A 19,460-nucleotide genomic window follows, 5' to 3' on the forward strand; every position below is an offset into this window, starting at 1 on the left:
AATAATGATAAACTTAATCTATAATCCCATTTGAGAAATGACCTAACCGATTAATCGTTTTGAACTACTTGTTTGAAAGTGATTCGCTAAAATGAATCAGCCTGTCAGAGCTGTGAGAACTCGAGAGAAAGATGGATGATTTAACATTAAAAACTCTTTTAAGAAATGACTTTTACCGTTTATATTTATTTTGCTACTAAACTACTACTACTACTAATCTTAAGCGCTAATGGTAACTTTTGAGCGATGACTGTTTCTATGTATCTTTTCATTGAAATGAAACAACTCTTACAATTTAGCAAAAGAAGCAGGGATGATTCACCATCATTCATTTTAGTGATCTATTAGCGACTCATTTGAATGCAACTTCTGATAACTTTTGAACGATGACCGATTCTATGGATCCGTTCATTGAACGAACCGATTCGCTAAAATGAACCGGACTTCTCAACACTGAGAGAGAGAGAGAGAGAGAGAGAGAGAGAGAGAGAGAGATGTTCTCTAATCAGTGACTGAGGGGAGGCGGGCCAAGAAAGCTCAGTGTAATGCGATAGCTGCACCGCTCAGAAATGCTATTACACACATACTGACTCACTCACTCACTCACTCACTCACACACACACACACACTCACTCGCGCTCTCCAGCACATCCACACGCGCTGCCACAGCTCTGCGCGAGTACAGCAGTGCGCTTCAACACGCTTCTGCGCGCAACGAAATCTCACTCCTGTCTGGCAGTTTGGACAAAACTTGGTGCCTCCCGAGTATGACTGAATGACTTACGAGGGCAAGAAGATATCAGAACATTTAAACCAGGAGGGCAGCGTGTTTTAAGCGGACGATTAAGGGAGAGATCCCAGCGGAAACCTTTATCAAACCATCGGAGACCAATAAGGCAATGGAGCGCAATAACGCACGCAAATCCGTGACGGCTTTATAACGGAATACAGACCTCTAATGTAGTATTATTTGAGGAAAAGCCGGCTGTTTTATGACAAAACATGACTTTATGAGTACATGAAATAGATCATGTTATGCACAATTTGCATTTGCTGTGCGCATTTGGCTCAACAGAACTGCATTTGAATATGAAATTCTGAGCACTGTATAGACAAAAAGGCTCGTTTTCTTTTCTTTTCTCTCTCTGTATTATCGGGTTGTTCCTTTAAGAAGATCACTAGTTGAATACAGGTCATTTCTTCAAGGCAGCGCATATTTGGAAAGATGGATTTCTGGATATCTCACCAAGGGATTGCATTTATTTTTTGCTTCGCTCTGAAAGTCGGCGCAACAGAGGGTAAGTTTGTCTCTTTTTTTTTCTTTAGCTTTCATAACGGTATGTGTGTGTCTAAATTCCCATCCAGTGAGGCTATCCGCAAATGGCAAGCAGATTTCTCTCCTGGCGAAGCGAAGCGACGTGTGTTTCTGCTGTCCAGGCAAACCATGCTGAGAAAAGGAGAGCTTCTGGTTTTATTTAGAGGGGGAAAAGAGCAGATTTATATCTAACAAGGAGCAGCCACACAAATAAAAGGGACACACTTTGTTTGAGCCCAGTCTTACATCCTTAGAATAAGTACTTTGCTGACTCTAATTTTTTTTTTAAAGATAGTTTCATGTCACAGAGACATTCTGACTTAGGAATCTGGACAATTTAAGATTTCCAGACCAAACTGGGGTGTAATGTATATGTAATCATAAAAAGTAACTAAAAAACTTTACCGATTTCAATGATAAAGGCTTTAAAGCCTAATCGAATAACTTTTTTAAAAAGTTCCTCCAATAAATCATTAACCTATGTAGATATAAATGCCCAGAATCTAAATATCAAGAACCTTTTCTAACCATGAAGATACAGCAAATGGGTCTTTATATAAAAAAATATACCTAATCCATTTTTAAGAGAGAACTGCAGAAACCAGATCATGAAATTAAGCCATATTCAGTGTAAATAATATATATATCACGACATCGCAAGTGTAACGAACATGATTTTGGGTCTAAACTAGCAGGTTTCATCTGACTTCACCATTATGTGAAGTTTCTTGGGCTTCTGGCGATATCATGGCAGAGTTATAGTACTAGATATGTATAGCCTATAGTATGCAACTGAATGATTATGATATTCATCTAACATATTTGCAGTATTCTGATTGTAGCCTACCTTTGCCGTAGCCAATGTGTAGCCTATGCAGAACGATAGATACTGATGGATTTGATACTGTTTCAGAAAAGTAGCCTAAGTGTCAATATTGTTCAGTTATAGTGTCAAATAGGAATACTCACCACTAACGACGAGAAAACTACAAAACTGTCCTTATACCACAAATTAGGTTAGATAACTGTGGCAGAAAAGGCAAAAGATCATTTCGGAGGAGAGGAACCTCAGTAGATGAAATTTACTGACAAGGATTCCTTTAAAAAGTCGACCCAGAGGTGTTTGTATATTTGGTTCCTCACCGTTTCATAGTAGCAGTCGTTGCCCACGTTTTCAAACGTGCTTGTTGTCGGTCATTGTTGGTCTTCATAAGGGGTTTTCAGGGGAAAACGCAGTCACGGCGCGAGCGGACTTCAGAGCGCGCTACAAAACACGTATCGCATTGCTGTTAATTACGACGTGTTTCGCCCATTTCTCCCGGAATAACAAAACAATGGTTCATTAGAAGCTTTGAAATAAGCAGAAGTGATCAGGCTGCAACAACACAATGTCGTCCAAGTTTCCACAGGAGATTGTTTTCACAGATATTGCCAACAATACATCGTTAATTTTAACGATAACAGCAAGACTATTAGGAGAAAATAAGCAATTTTGTAATTGGTCATTTGACTCAAAACCTCTTAGTTACTGAGGTGTTGTGATAATACACTTCTTAGTGGTGTTTTTGTGCAGTCATCTCTATGCTCTGGTCCTCTCAAAGAGCATTCGTTTATTTACAGTGCAGCAGCACCTGCAGTTTTAGACCAACAGGTTGAAAAAATGATGAAGCAGCTAGAGTTAGTGGTGAAAGGTCTTCAAATAATGGAAAGTTGCAGCTGCGAATGAATGAACCCTACTTGCTTACTGTGGCTTGATTTAGGCTCTCTGCCATTGTTGCATTATTGCTCTTGACAGATAGGCTACAAACTTTCATCATTGGAGCAGCTGGCTTATGCATTGCAAATGATATTGCTTATTAGGAATAACCACTTTAAAGTTGCTAGACTAAAGCAGCTTTAAAAAACAGGGCTTGCACTGTTTGAAGTGCAGAGTTGAGCAGTTGAATAGAGATGGCATTTTACAATGTTGTTTATTTTCTGTGATCATTAGCAACGCCTGCAATTACATTTTGATAATTGTTTTCATATTTACTCTGGGGGTAATTTGTGTAAACAGTTTTGATTTGCAAGCCCATATATGGTTGCAGACAATTATGCCATTATTTTAAGGTTGGGTGTTGAAAAACCCATTTGGACCGGAGCCTGAAACCGTACACATGCAGCGCTCTCGTAGGTACTTCTGTAACGCCCCCCTCCCAGAGCAGCATCGAGCTGCAACAAGCGCAACACAATGCACTGAATTATGGACAACAAAGACACAGCATCTCTTGTGTGAGATCCATGCCTTTAGGGGCCTTTCTCAGTTTTTTGTCTTGTCCTGGCCAAAAAGTGACACATTGACCCACATAGAGTGATATCAGACTGTCCATGTGTTAACAGTGTCGTTGCAGTGGCATATTTTATTTTATTGTCAAAAACACTATTTTCACCTGCCTCTCTAATTGTGCCTATTTACATCTTGTCAAACACCTCAAATCTGGAACCTTCTTAACAAATCCATCCAGGGTGCTTACTATTTAACTTAGTTCAAAATTGATGCACTGATGCATTTTATCCTGTTAAATTTTTTACTGTGTATTTTAAGTTTTTAAGTAACTTATTTAGAGGTAGAAATCTATAATATTTCACCTTGTTTTTGGAAAAAGACCATATTAAACTGCCTTTTACTGTGTTTGAGTGGTGTTTGCACATGCAAAACATGCTGCCATTATGCTAGGATGTAATGGGTGATTGCCAGGGTGTTGCTATGTGGTTTCAGAGGTGGTATATAGTGTGTTTCTATGCTTTTGCTAGGATGTTTTTGGTGGTAACTTACTGATAAAGTACCCACTTCCATGATATTTAGTCCTTCTACGGGATGCTTATGCATATTTTATCAGCTGCCAGGTAAACTCCCACATCTGATTGATCTCCAAGCTGCACAGTTTGTTCATATTTGTAGCAAAAACAGTTTAACCAAAGTTAATTTTTTAGGGTTTGTTCAAATCACTGAACAGCGTTGTAGTTTTAGTAATTATGATAATTGCAAATGTTAGCAGCTTTTCTTTACCTCTTGGACAACTTTTTTGTGTCCACTTTAGCTTGACACACCTGATTAAAGGATAAAGAGACATATAAATACTTCATGTGAACAAACAAAGCACTTAGTTCTTCCCAGCGTTCCTGCAAATAGACAGAAAGACGCACACACGTAACTACACACATCTTCTTTTCATCTTCAACACCCCGAGTGGTTGTGTATGCCGTTTCATCCTATTTTTCTGGGTTTCGTGAATAGGAGAAATACTAATCTATGCAGTAGCTAGCAGTCTCTGCTCCGAAAAGAAGGTCAGAAATTTGCATTTGGGGCCAGGAAACCACGACCGGATCAATCCCTGCGGAGACAGTGGGTGCTGAGAACTCCCTGGATTGCTTCAATCGAGGAGGAATTAAAAATATCATAAATAATTGAAACGGCCCCTCCTAGTTAGTGTCATTTTGAGCTTTTAGTGGAGCATGAGTGTGGGTGTGAGAGGGAAGACAGACAACGTGACACATTGATGTTTGTAAATTAGGGCACCGCAGAAGTTTCGGTGAGCCATAACTGTAAAATTTATGATGCACGATCAGATGTACACTGGGAATTGGTGACTGAAGTGCATTATAAAATCTCTAAAATCTGACTGGATGAACTGCGTTTCTGAGTTTTTGTAGAATACACACCTGTGGACACCTGTGACCGTACAGCATTTGAATTCCACGTAATTTTAGAAACACCCTAAAGTTGGTCTAATAAACGTACTGTGATTACTATTAATACATTTAGTTATTTATTGGATAGTGACGTCTAATCTTGTGGTTTATAATGCTCTAACAGTGCTCCTTGTGAAGCTTGGTAGCTCTTTTATAAAGAAATTAAAAGGTGTGGAATCCATTCCAAAAAGCAAAACCAAAACATTTCCGTCATGAAAATGAAACATTCAATGTTTTTTTAAAGGGATAATTCAACTGAAAATTCTGTCATCATTTGCTCACCCTCATGTTTTTACAAACCTATATGGAAAAGGCAGATCAAGTATCATAAAAGTGGTCAATATGACTTGTGCGCCATATTTCACGTCTCCTGAAGCCATATGAAAGCTTTGTAAGAGGAATAAAATGAAATTAATTTCATATGGACGACTGTTGGACTCTTTTGGTGAGTGCTTAGATGGTAGTGAGACTCGTGAGAAAGAGAGAATGAGAAAGAGTGAGTGAGAAAGCTTTGGTAAGGATGAATGGATCAGTGCTGATTTCCTCACCGCGGGTGACAGCACTTTTTAATTAAGGTGCGAATGGAAGGATGGAGAGAGAAACAGAGCGGGTGAGAGAGATGGAGATATATCATGGTCTCTCTACATAGATGCAACTTATCGCCACAGTGACAGCTCAGCACAGCGATGATTCCATTAATAGAAATTAATACCAGCAGAGAAGAACAAAACATCTGGGTGTGCGCTCAAAACATTAACACACAGAGGTATTCGTGTCTGGTTCGGCTGTACATTTTAGATCCATTTTGTTTGTTTTTTGACATTTTGACTCTTTTAGTCTTTAAAAGCATCAACTAGAACCTCATGTTATTAAAGGATTAGACTAAAAAAAGAAAAATCTGTCATTATTTCCTCACATTTTATGTTGTTCTAAACATGTTTGACTTTCAGACTGAAATACGAGTCATTGTTTACTGGTAATCTTTCCCTCCAGTGATCCCTAACCACTGCAACCGTATCACACCGGAGTCTGTGAGTCGAACCTGAGAGGTAAACCGGTCTGATATGAGAACAATTTTTTTAGACTGGTTTAACTGGTAAACTGGATTAATTGAAAAGGTTTGACTCAAAAGAATGATCTGTTTGCAAACCGGACATAGTTACTTCTCTCATGAACGTGCGAAGAAGAGCCAGGGATGTGACGTTTGAAATGGTGATGTGCAGTATGAACGAAATATTATTTTAGATGTCAAATCTTTTGAGTGAATTGGTTAATTTGGTTCTCAAAACTGGTTTGAATGATTTGTTCTCACAGATGCACCGAACAAGTGATCCAGTCTGTTCAGTCTGTTCCTTACAGAAAAGATGGCACACATATGTTTATGCAGATTTTATGGATGTTTTTGCTCATATTTGTTTGTCATCATTCCCATCTCAACATCTGTTTTTGTGAAAATAAAGAAAAATGTGAATTTGAAATTACATAGGGTGAGTAAATCATTTATTTTGGGATGAGCAAGCCATTTAAAGTTACACAAACCTTATTTTTATTCTTTCTTCATTCCAGCAACCAGGTCTGAAATCTCTTCTTGAGGCTGTCTGTAGCCCCTCTCCCTTCTGTCTCTCTACATGAAAGGACAGATCTGTCTAAAAAAGTGCCGAGCTCGCAAAATCCCCCCTCATGGTTTTATCCTCAGGACCCTCTTCCCTGAAAACACACAATAGCGCGATAGACACAGCCAGAGAATACATGCAGACAGAATGAAAATGCTAGAATGATTGCTATCTGTCTGTCCTTTTGTGTTCCTGTAATATATTGGGCAATAATACCGAGATGAGGTGAGGAATTCATGGTAGGAGGGCTGCAAAGGAACTGTCAAGACATCTTCAGCACAAAATAAGAGGAGAAAATGAAACCTATTTTTAGGACCTTTTTTTGCAACGTGACATTATTTTTATGATGACTGTAAACACAAAAATCCTCAATATAATGCAAATAATAATAACAATAATAAATGTTATTTAAATGGTTTTCGCTGTCATTTCTAGCTTAATTTAGACAGATGGACACATGCATAGATAGATAGATAGATAGAAAATAGTATGTGTTTGTACATATTTATTACATGCACATTTTACTTGCTAGCTTTTCCCCTTCAGAGGATGTAGTTGAAAAGGTTTGGCAGGATTCGGTTGTTGCCTTAATAAATGCCACCTCATTTTAAGTGTACCTTTTAAAAAGACATAATAGCAGTGGAAATGTCAACACTTGAAAGAAGTCCCAACCACCCTTATACCTTTTATTCCGGCTCTTATGACTGGCACGAATGGGAGTCTTGGCTTCAGGCGATACTCAACTCCTTGTCTCAAGATTTTCCACCACACCAATGCATAGCGCTGAAGATCTTTAACGTGGTTTTAGGATGCCCTGCAGCTTGCTTTTGAAGGGCAATTTCACAAGTTTGCAGAAAATTCTTAGATATTGAGAGTTCTGGAGTTTGCATTTGGGGTTGAGTCTCTTTGTGTCTCATTTTTGTGTCTGATTCTCCCTGGCTGCATCGCTATTCCTATGTTGCTTAAATATTAGAGACTCCCATCTGTTCTCATCCGGTTTATGATTGTATACCTAATGCGATGTTAGAAATGTGCCCACTGGTATTGATTCTGATATATGCTAGGAACATATGGGATGAGGGCAAAGTAGTCATGAAGTTTGTTCTGTCAGAAAGAGGAGGAGTTTTCCTAACGCTAGCTAGACAGCCGTGTTTATCTGTGTATTTGCAGAAGCCAACATCAGACCCAGAACTGTCAATCAAACCACCCTCTTCCTCTCTGAACCTGCACTATTTCCACTTTCCCTTTCCGACGTGTGCTGTGATGTATCCTGCTAAACATAAGCGTGTTAGCCAGTTCCACTCACCTTTTGTGGAGGTGTACATTTTTATCATACAGAAAATGTAATCTTCAGGTTTGTCTTCTCATAAGGCTAATGGCAGTAATCATGTGTACCCATACTCTCAATGTCTGAGTCATTCCTTTCATGCAGTACGTTTTTAACTCTGTAGCTTTAAAAATGAATATGCTTCTCTTTTATAAAATATGCACAGGTCAAGCTCAGACACTTCAGCTTTATTCTGTTTAATGTGATTATTTATTTGCACAAAACGAGCAGGACTGAAATGAAGAGCTAAAGTTAGTCACTGCTAAATGAGGGAGTGACAGATAGCTTACTTGAGTATGGTATAAAGCTTAATTTGATATATCTTTTTGAACCAGGATGAAATGTGTAAGAGTTGATTTTTTTAAGCTGCTATTTTCTCACCACACTTCCTAAGGGATGATGTCATGCAGGAACTGGTGTTTGTTAGTTAAGGGATTTTACAAAAGACTGACTGGATATAAAGTGCATAAAGGACATGGGGGAAAACCTGTAAAATGATGACCAATTCAGACAATATTTCCAAGAAACATGCTGAATATTAAAGGGATAGTTCACCCAAAAATGAAAATGTACCCTCATGTCATTCCAAACATATAAGACATTAGTTCATTTTCGGAACAGAAATTTAGATGTTTTTTTGAAGAAATCCGAGAGCTTTCTGAACCTCCATAGACAGCAATGCAACTTCATGTTCAAGGCCCACAAAGGTAGTGAGGATACCATTAAAATAGTCCATGTGACATAAGAGGTTCAACCGTAATTTAATGAAGCAACAAGAATACTTTTTGTGCACAAAGAAAACTAAAATAACGACTTTATTCAACAATTTCTTCTCTTCCAAAAGTATTCTTGTAGCTTCATAAAATAGAAAGTGAAAGTGAAAAGACGTGTGGCCAAGTATGGTGACCCAATTGTCCTCTGCATTTAACCCATCCGGCTGGTATGCGGTTAAAAACCCATCACTGCACGGTTGTCATGGTGAAAGACCAGTATTTCTGTCTCCTAATCTTAGCTCCATTTAGAATAATAATGACCAGAGTGATATCCTCTATGTGTGAGGGCGGCATGATATAGGGCTGTTGTGCATGTTAGGATGAACGCTAGCATGTGGAAGGAGTGTTTGGTGAAGATAACAGAGAAACCACATTGGGTGAGGAGGTAGAAGAAAGGCTTTGTTATGCTGGATCCCATAGCAGCTTTGGGGGTGACCTCTTGAACCTCCAGAGAAGAGACCTGCGTGTCACTTCCTGTCTCAGAGTTGGCTGCGGTGGACTTTTATATTTTGTAGAGAGCATCGGAAATGTGTTGAATGCTTCCAGACTTCTACATTAACATTGTGGGATAGCCTAAAAGAACATAAAGTAATTGGAAATGTGGGCACAATGTCATGGAATTGCCAAATTATAAGCTTTATTTACTGTAGAAATACAGTATCTATATACCAATTCCATTGGGGAGATGTTATTTTAGCTTTAAGTCAGCATTCCCAACCATTTTTCTCAACCAACTTCTATAATGAGATGCATTTTCAAGAGGCCTCTGTGACATCATCCAACATGCAACAATTTCTTGCAAGAACTTGTATTAATGAACTCAGTAGGACTAATGTTGATTTAATGACCGTTGTAACTTCATATAGCATTGCTTTTGTCCCTCATGTGCTTTGACAAGTATTCCTAGTAGCCATGAAGTGCTCGCTCAGGAATTTGGTAGCTCTTGTGATTTATGTATTTAATTTGCCTTAAGTTCACGCCGCAATGCTTGACCAAATTAGCGTTAAGTATGTGGCTAATAACTAACTTATCTAACACTTTACTTCACCTCACTTTCTTTCTATTTGTCTATCTCCCATTTGTCTTAGTTGAAACATGCGGAGGCCAGATGGATGCCAGTAATGCTGGTTACATCACATCTCCAGGATACCCTCTGGAATACCCACCCCATCAGAGCTGCCAGTGGGTGATCAGCGCACCCGAACCCTCGCAACGCATCGTGCTAAACTTCAACCCCCACTTTGAGCTGGAACGACTGGATTGCAGGTGAGAAGAAAGTCTGGGATAAAGAAAATTAGCTGGAAAAAAGGGTGAAATTAAGTTCTCGTCCTATGGAACGATAAGCATGTGCATGCAATTAATGTACCTCCAATGGAGCATTTGCAAACCCTGCCCTGTGTGCGGAATTGTTGATGAGGCAAAGTGGAAGATAAGGGAAAAGAGAGTGTTAAAGAGGAAGACGTCGAATACACATAATTTTTCAGATGAGAGAGAAAGATGTAAGTCAGGGGGAAGGGATAGAGAGGATGTGTGAGAAAGAGATAGTGGTACGAAGGATTTGGGAGAAAAAGCAACCCGGAGAGGTGGAACTATGTGAAGAGAGGAATTACGTTCAGGGTGAAGTTAAGAGAGATATAATAGGGTTTAGAGCGAGCCTAAAGGGCTTACGCAGGGATGTAGTGCAGCTGTCACTGGGAAAGGGGGTCGTCTAGAAAGCTTTTTGTGGAACTGTTTCCCCTCAGCTGTAAAATTAATTACTATCATCCATAGGCTCTCGCTTCTCAGAGTCTGACTTACATTACATTGACCAGTAGATCGGTTCTACCAATGTCACTCTGTTTCTTTTACCCTATAGGACAGGGATTGGCAACTCTGGTCCTGGAGGGCCACTGTCCTGAAGAGTTTAGCTCAATCTCTAATCAAACATCAGCTCTTCATGACCAAAGTATAGCTATGAGACTTGGGATATCCTAAAACAAGTGTGTGCCGACCTGCTCCTGGCAGGCCACTATCCTGCAAAGTTTCGGTCAAATTCTAATTAAACACACTTGAACTAGTTAATCAAGACCAGAAACCTCCAGAAAAGTGTGTTGGGGCAAGTTGGAGCTAAACTCTACAGGACATTGGCCTTTCAGGAGCAGGATTAGACACTCTTGATTGATACACTTCTAACATTTGGACAGATGGCAAAAGTTTTCAAATTGAATTCAGGTTTTGAATCTTTAATGGGGTGTAGAAATATAAAGGGGCATACACACTTTTTAATAGGAGCAGTGACTGCTAGTAATGAAACAGAGTTGAGTAGATTGTGCAATGTGGCGATCTATTCCCCAAAGTCATGACAAATCTGTACAAGTTGTACAATGTTAATGGGATAATTCACACAAAAATAAAATTTTTGTGATAATTTTCTCACCAAAGCTGTATGACTTTCTTTCTTCCGGGGAATCAAAAGGAGAATACTCACCCACAGGTTTGATACAACATGAGAATTAAAAAATCATGACTGAGTTTTCATTTTTGGGTGAACTATTCCATTAAGACACACTCGACGAATGACAAATGGTCTTGTACTTTGCATACATTAGTCAAAATTACTGTCTGGGATTTTACTGTCTGAAATTACTATCTGTCGTCTTCAGGGCTGTATTGTCCCTGCTGGTGTGAAATTGATGTTGTTTTTAAGCACTTTCTTTTATGAGTGGTTTAAACCCGCCGTGGCTTCCCCATGGGCCGCCCATGTGCATGACAGCAACAGCGAAGGGTGTGGCTCAGTTACATCTGTTGGATTCCCCTAAAAAACAGCCAGCTATGAATATACGGGTACCATTTAAATTAGGCCATGTGTCAAGTCCTCATATATATATATATATATATATATATATATATGTGTGTGTGTGTGTATGTGTGTGTGTTTGTATAAACAAGCAAGATATTCTCTGCTTTCTGCTTTGTGGTAGCTACATTTGGAGCTTTTATCCAAACAGTCAAGGAAGAGACATTGGGAGAAAGTGGTAGAGATAGAGAGAAGGACAGACACCAAAAATACACACCTCAGTGGCTGATGTCTTTTGCTGATACAGCTCAGGCTAATGCCTCCTCACTCCCCAAATAAACATTCTGGATTTGCCGTGTACAAATGTTCAATCTCTTTTCCTGCTTGGGTGGCTTCATCAGGTTGGACAGCTCTGGCTGTATTTGTTGTTCAGATTAGGATTCCTAAATGAGATAGAGTGTACAGAGATTTCAGAAAGGTATTACCTTGAAACACATTCCCAATTGGACTCCAAAAACAGGCGAAAATGTCAGGCCTCTTAGTTCAGGGGAAAATGTAAAGGTGGTTGCTTGAGAGAGTGTGAATGAATTGTTAGTTACAGTAAAACTAGGTGTCCTGTGACTTTCCTGTAGGGTTTAGCTCCGACACACCTGCCTGGAAGGCTCCTTGATTAGTTGGCTTAGGTTTGTTTAGTTAGGGTTGGAGCTAAACTCTTCTGCAAGGTGCCCCTTGACAGCAGCAGGAATTGACAGCCCTGCAGTAAAACAACCAACTTATGTAGCCATTTCAGAGCGGCCGATCTGAAGCGATATGAGCGACAGAGACTGTTGACGATATGACAACCAACAGTACAGCTACTTGTCAACTTTCAGCAATATAATCGCTGTCAGTGCGGTTGCCCCTTTAGACCTTAGTAGGCTGGTGTAATGAAAATGTTCAGGTGTGCTCAGGGTTATGTTTGCAAGTGCAACTTTGCAACTTGCAAGTGTCTGAAACAAAGCTCTTGGAACTGATTTCAAAGATTAAATGCCAAGAAAGTCCCAAACTTTGGCGAATTAAGTACATAGTTCCTTGGAAGTCTCATTGTAGTGGTCTGGTTTCCTGACAAACTGATATAAAGCTGTGCACCGTGCCATAGCAGATATTGAGTAAAACTAGCCAATCAGATTAGAGTTTGCCATTTTGGGAAAGCTCTTTTTTTTGTTTGCTGTGTGCACCACACAATATCCAAAACAATGGGCAATAATTGTACCTTTAGGTGCAAATCTTGTCCCCGGGGCAATACTCTTTGCACTTTATCTATGCATAAAAGGTGCATATCAGTATCTTAGAGTAGTATAATATGAATCCTTTATTAACCTTAGGGGTAAATAAGGTACAAAAATGTCCTTTTATGGGTTCTACCCCACTGACAAGCTGTTTTATTTAAAACAATTGAATTTTTGTTAGATTTTTTCTGAGAATGTAGAGTCCATCTGAGGCTGATATTCAACATCAGCAGGGAATTAATGTTGCTGTTTATATGCCGTCAGTTCAGTAGTGGGCTGAAATTGAGCCGTAAGGGCTTTTGTAGATGTGGCTTGCAAGGTTATGATACCAGAAAACACACACTGTCCATTTACCACACTCATTCTTAACCCTCATTACTCCATCTCACAGTCTGAATAAGGGAAAGGAAAGTGGAAAGAAATGTGTGATGAAAAATTGCAAGAGGTGTCAGATGATTTACGCTACTGTGCTTCATAAACTGGTCTCTTTCTAATGGTCCACTTCAAGCGTGCATCTCGTCCATCTGTATTTTGCTATATATACAATGAGTCATCGTCAGCACATTTAAGCGAGGTATGATTGAAAGGCCTGGCTCCGTCTTTTAGATGGCAAACACTTACACACACTAGCAAGCACATTTTAATTCACCTTGTGCTTATGAGTGCTGGCTCGGAGTCTCTGTTACTCGGAGGAGCTGCCTCGGTTTCGCTTAGCTTGCACAATTTACTCTAGACAAGGTCAAAGCAGCTTCTTGTGCCCTAAACCATACTAACTAATGTGCTTCTAAAAAGCATCTTGTGGCTCACATGATGTAGTTAGGATAGGTGTGGTATCCAGTGACATTTTTCACGGGGTACTTTCAGCAGGGAATTTTTATTCCAGGAGCAAAGCCAGATGGCTTTTACCTAGAGGGCTGTGAGCACATTGATCTGAGAAAGATGCAATAAAAATGGCAAATGAAATATCTGGCCATATCTTTAATGTGATACTCTTCTCCTTTGAGATGAAAGAAAAAGGGCGGTGAGGTGAGAAGTGATCTTTGTTTTTGCACTTCTATCTATCTATCTATCTATCTATCTATCTTTCTGTCTGTCTGTCTGTCTGTCCGTCCGTCCGTCCGTCCGTCCGTCCGTCTATGAAGTAATTTTTTTTCAGTCCATTACTTCAGGTCTCCAACCAGTTTGCCTCATTATCATTCTCCAAATAGATCTCCATTATATTTTCTCACCCTAACATATTACTCTATATGCAAACAGCAAGTTCCTTCTGAATGCTAAATACTGAGTTCACGTAATGCATATAGAGGAGGAAGTAAATTGTTGTAGAAGGATTTAAATGTTGTACTGCAGTGGAGGGGCTTAAGTCGAAACCAGATCTGGTTGAGAATCACCTCTCAGACATAAAACATTGACAGAGAGACAGTTGTTTGGGCTGAGGAGGGAATCTAGAAGAATTACTGGTAAGAGTGAGACAGATTCGTGTGATGAAGTCTGCATCACTCAAGGGAGTCTGCGCTCTACTCAAGTGATGAAAGTTCTCACGTTTACTATGCAGCGCTATCTGCAGATTTTGAGGTGCTAAGCTATTGAGCAGCATCAGCGTTTCTAAACTGCAAGCATGGTATCACCCTATTTCCACTTTTCCTCAGGGACAGAGATCAATGTATGTCCTTTGCCCTTAATGAAGAATCAATGCAGCCAGCACGTTCAGAAGAGTGAGGTCATGGTCAAGAAGGTCAGCGGAGCAAAGGCCACAGGGGGTTATGTGCACAAAATGAGCATCACATAAATAAAAATACCACAGTTACGATGAACAGTTATAATAATAGCTTTTCTTAGATCAATAATTGCTCAATGAACATTATAAATTGTTTCCATCTCCTATAGTCTTATTGGAGGTTGTCGTAAAATACCTACACAAAGCTTTTGACTGCATATCAGTTCAATTCAAGCCACAGCCTAGTTTGAAATGCAACTATATGTTCGTCAGCATTATTAGCAAGTACATAAATTATTCCTTTGTCCACTAACTGGCCACAGTTAATCAATTTTCTGGATATCAATTCTTTATAATTGTATACATCAAAGTTAGCAAAGACTTGCCTTAGTAGCTTAATGATTTCATAATTATTCAAATAGGTCAATAATGTTTTTTTTAGGACACAGCAGTTACAGTGATGTTTTTAGGGCATTGGAAATATATCAGCAACCCCAGAGTGTATCAAGATATTGATAGCTCAAAAAAATGCAATCTGTCTGGAGCAGTATAAAGTGACACATTTGGGAATTTAAAGATTTAAAAAAGTCTCTCTTTACCCCGAGAAGCCAATTTTCCCCGAAAAAAAAAGTTTTAATATCCTTGATGGAAAAAAGGACCTAATGTATTCTGATAAGGCCTAAGGCTTTCAATGGCAACATAATGGGAATTGGGAGACCGCACGTTTTGACGGGAACTTGCTGAGTCTCGGAAGGCCAGAAAATTCTCTTTCCTAAATGTGTGAGTTTTGGAAAAAAATGTCACAAATGTTTTAGTGCTGTTTATGAAAGCCTCAGGCTCCTGCGGTCTACCCCAGTCATCTGTAAATGTCAGCGGTGTATCGGACAGCCATGCTATTTGTTTCCCGACCGGATTGAAGATGGCAACCCTCCCTCCCCCTTGGGAACCCTCCCCGGCATCTATTTAATATTTCACAGGCACTTATAGCTTATTAGGCCCCCCCCCCCCCCCCGAGCATGCGGCTTTCCATGCAGACTCTCAGCATTATTTAATTTCAATTTTAGTGTCTTGGCTGGTTGACGAGCTGTCCTGGAGCACGTCCTGCGGCTGCTGGCCTAAAAGCATGGCAGAATTCAAATGAGCGGCCATTGTGTTATTTGATATTGAAAAGCCAATGTGATTGTGTGTCAGACTGAATTATATTCTGAAAAAGCCATTGAGCTGAGTTTGAGAAAGATAGAGCTACAGGACATATTCATAGGATAATAAAGATAAGCTATGCAGCCTATCATAATAGCTGTTTGGTTCCAACTAAGTTACATTTCCAGGAATCAACAAGGAAGCTACACTTTGGTCAGATGTGAAATGTAAAGATGTATTTAATAATAAAACAGAAAGTTGAAGTAAGATATATCCTTTACTTTTTACTAATAGCCAGCAGACTTTACATGTTACATTGTTTACATTTCATTCATACATACATTGCATTCCGAGCGTTTTTGATCAGTTTTTGCGTTCTCTTGAAATTTAACCCTATATTACATTATATTTAACATAGTTAAACTTGCTTTATTTGTTTTCTATTCTATCTGTTTTCTTTTTATTTATTATATAATTTAATTTAATAAAAAACAACAACCTTGCTATGTGTACTGTTAGGCTAACTGAGATTTGTCATAGCACTTGCATATTGCTCTTTTGTTAATTTTGATTGCTTCCGTTGTCCTCATTTGTAAGTCACTTTGGATAAAAGCATCTGTTAAATGACTAAATGTAAATGTAAATGTAAAACTTGATTCCTTAAAAAAGTCAGTTTATAAAGAACTGTATCAATAGCATCATTCAGTGATCACATAATATGTCAGAAGCATGGTACTTTGAAATATATACCATGGTGTCTATAATTACCCTTTGTATATCGCACCAGTCTACCATTAGTTATGTTTATGGTGCTATAAGGTACATAGAAGAACACATTATTATAGCAGTTTCTGCAATGCCTGATATTACTGTCATATATTTGTATGCATCCACTGTAATTTACAATATGTGCATATGGGCTCTTGAGCCAAATATAAGATTCAGCAGTGATTTTTAGCGAGCCAGAGGGTCTTTATGATTTAAAAACACATGCTGAAGTGTTGTTTATTGTATAGGTAGTTGGTTTCAGGCGGTTTAGAGATTAATGGGGTCTAGGCTTATGTTACGCCCAGCGTCACTACAGCACATCTCTTCATTTGAACCAAGAAACAAACACGCTGTATTACTGTATATGCACAAACAAACATGGATAGTAGCATCCGTACCCCTGTGTATCTGTCTGTCTGTGCCTCTCTTCAGACAAACTGCTCTTTAGGGCAGCTAGTGACACCTCGGGGGACTGTGTAGGCCTGAAAAAAATGCTTGAAAAACACCATAGGTGTGAAAAGCAATTAGCAGTGAAGAGGCTGGAGGGGAGAGGAGACAGAAAGTGAGATTGGAGAGGAAGACATGTCTGAACATGAGACAGGGACACGGGGCCTTTGCCCTCCTCGTGTCAAGCCTCTCTTCCCCGCTCACACTTACAAACATACCGCTGTCTGGGGAGTTTTCATCACAGCCTGTAGCACCTGAATAACCATTGAATCGTGCATAATTAGCATGCATAATCACAGCTCTGTTGCACCGCGGTAAACAATTTAAGGTTTACGTCTATAAAACAATGTTATATTGCTGTGATGATGAGAAAAAGCTTCTTGCGTTCAGTCACAAGTGCTGTGAAATTGATACAAGCATTTTGTTTGTGAGGTAAATAAGTGATCCAGGCATTTCTGTTGATCAATGGGCATCCTGGTTTGTTTCCACTTTCAAGCGCATCTCAAAATGCACCGGAGCCAAGTGGAGGCGTCTAGAGACGGTCAATATCCACATTTGACACACTTACTTGTCACTGCTAATCCAGGAGCCAAGAGCCCCTACAAAATCAATTACAACCTAATTACACTTGCATACAGTTTACAAGCCTTCATCCCAGCTTTTCTAGTGTTTGAGGTGAGATGGGCACAGAACGAAAGTGAGTGAGAGTTTGTGTGTATGTGTGTGTGTGTGTGGTTTTACTTATAGTACAGTTTGTACAGTAGCTTTAGGAATAAAACTGTCCCTAAATATATTGAATACATTGTGAATACAGTGATGATTTTGATTAAGCCACTAAGTTTTCCATTAGGTAATTTTTGTTTTCTTTGTCCCCCAAATGATGTCTATGATTGAAACTTCAGTAGCGAAATTTCAATTCATTGATGATTTAAAACTCTGGTTTGTTACTGCCATTCATTAAAATGTTCATGGAGGTGTACGCTGGGTATTTTTAATATATTTAAATAATTCAGTATGTTGCTTCTATTGCTTGTGGATATAAATGGTTAATATAAATAAAAATAGTGAAATATTCTTTCTTGTGTTCATTCAGTGAAAAACAATGTGGAAAACATAGTATCATCAAATTTTTCCCCTAAAATTTCAAAAACATTTTTAATAATATTTATATTAATAATATCATCAAATGCCTGAAAATATTGAGATGGCATTTTAAATAAATAGTAAAATAAATAGTAAGTATTTTTTTTTCCTAATTTAAGTAATATTTGTATTAATAATCATATAAAAAGCCTGAAAATAATTGAGATATCATATTTTTACCTGTTTTGCCTAGTCTAGGGTTCTCAAAGTTAAAATGATTCTTTAGAAGTCTTATGCATTAGAAGGATTTCAGATGCTGTGCATGGATATGTAAGTTTGTTTGTGAATGTGTATGAAGTCTAAATATACACCGCTGTACCTGAAGTCTCCAAGTGTGCGGTCGGCCAGGGGGGTCCAGAGCAATGAAGAGTCAGAGACACCTGCCTCTTTATGTCATTCTGAGGGGCCCGGGGCCGTGTCAGGTTTACACACTCCCTGAGTGACGTGGAGCCAGCAGTTATGTGCCTCAACCAGGGATAATTCAGACTCAACTGGGAAGGAAAAGTTAAAAAAGGCAAAGCATGTCTTCGTTCTATTCTGGTTTGTAGGGAAAGTGCAGACACATTCACTGACATCAATGTGTTTCTGAGTATCTGTACAATTCTTTGGAGATAGTGAACGTTCTTGGTGTTCCATTATAGTTTTTTCAAATCAGTGTTTTGGTTTCTGGCTACTTTAAAGCACTAGTGCAGTGATGGATTTCTAAAGAACTTGAGACTTACAAGTAACATTTTGAAGATTGATTCATTTACTGAATCAGTTCATTCAGGGAGTTCAATGAACTTGATTCACTGACTTTTTGATGCGATGCACCTTCAACTGACAGAAACACCGATATTTATTCTTTGATGCACTGCAGGGCATCGTTTGCCACTTTACTTGTTTGTTTTTGCATAGATTACACACTTTACAAAACAAAACAAAAATAATTAAAAACAAAACAAAAAACAAGACAAGACAAAACAATTAGTTTATGGTCTAAGTCCCAGTGCAGTTTTATGTTTAATATAGTAAAATGCTATAAAATCACTGTTTCACTGTTGTGCTCCAGAGCAGTTAGGTTGGGAATGATGGCGTATGTTTACAGGGATCTTGTTCTTGTTTAGGGGTTAAATGGGGCAAGCATTCCTGAGGTGTGAGAAGAAGTCTGACTCATGCCTCTCTATGGCCAGATTTATTATAAGGAAGCACTCATGCAGACAACCGGCTGGATTTTTGAGAGTCTTTTGCCTCATTTAGACATTGTGTGTGAAGTGTTTTGGCAAAAGAGGGCAACGCACATTAAGGGATTATTTTGGCCGGACAGGTGGTCATTGTCACAGCTTCTTCAGTCTGTCTCTGAAGTGACATGAAAAAATGTGTGTTTGTTGTGATAAGGCAGCAGTCCACTGAGGGTCAAAGGTCACCCCATAATTTAGAAGAAGTATTTCACCATAGGGGA

At 39.0% G+C, this 19,460-nt stretch overlaps 1 protein-coding gene across 1 annotated transcript in view; it reads left to right on the top strand.

The window, feature by feature from the left end:
* Positions 1 to 597: 597 nt before the first annotated feature.
* Positions 598 to 19,460, top strand: part of nrp2a (neuropilin 2a) — a 70,231-nt gene continuing 51,368 nt past the window's right edge. The window contains exons 1-2 of the mRNA XM_079421256.1: positions 598 to 1,298; positions 9,849 to 10,026. Coding sequence (XP_079277382.1) covers positions 1,226 to 1,298; positions 9,849 to 10,026 — 251 coding nt within the window. The 5' untranslated portion in view covers positions 598 to 1,225. The remainder of the gene's footprint in view (positions 1,299 to 9,848; positions 10,027 to 19,460) is intronic.

The sequence above is a fragment of the Barbus barbus genome, assembly GCF_936440315.1.
Source record: "Barbus barbus genome assembly, chromosome: 7".
In the NCBI taxonomy this organism is placed as follows: Eukaryota; Metazoa; Chordata; class Actinopteri; order Cypriniformes; family Cyprinidae; genus Barbus; species Barbus barbus.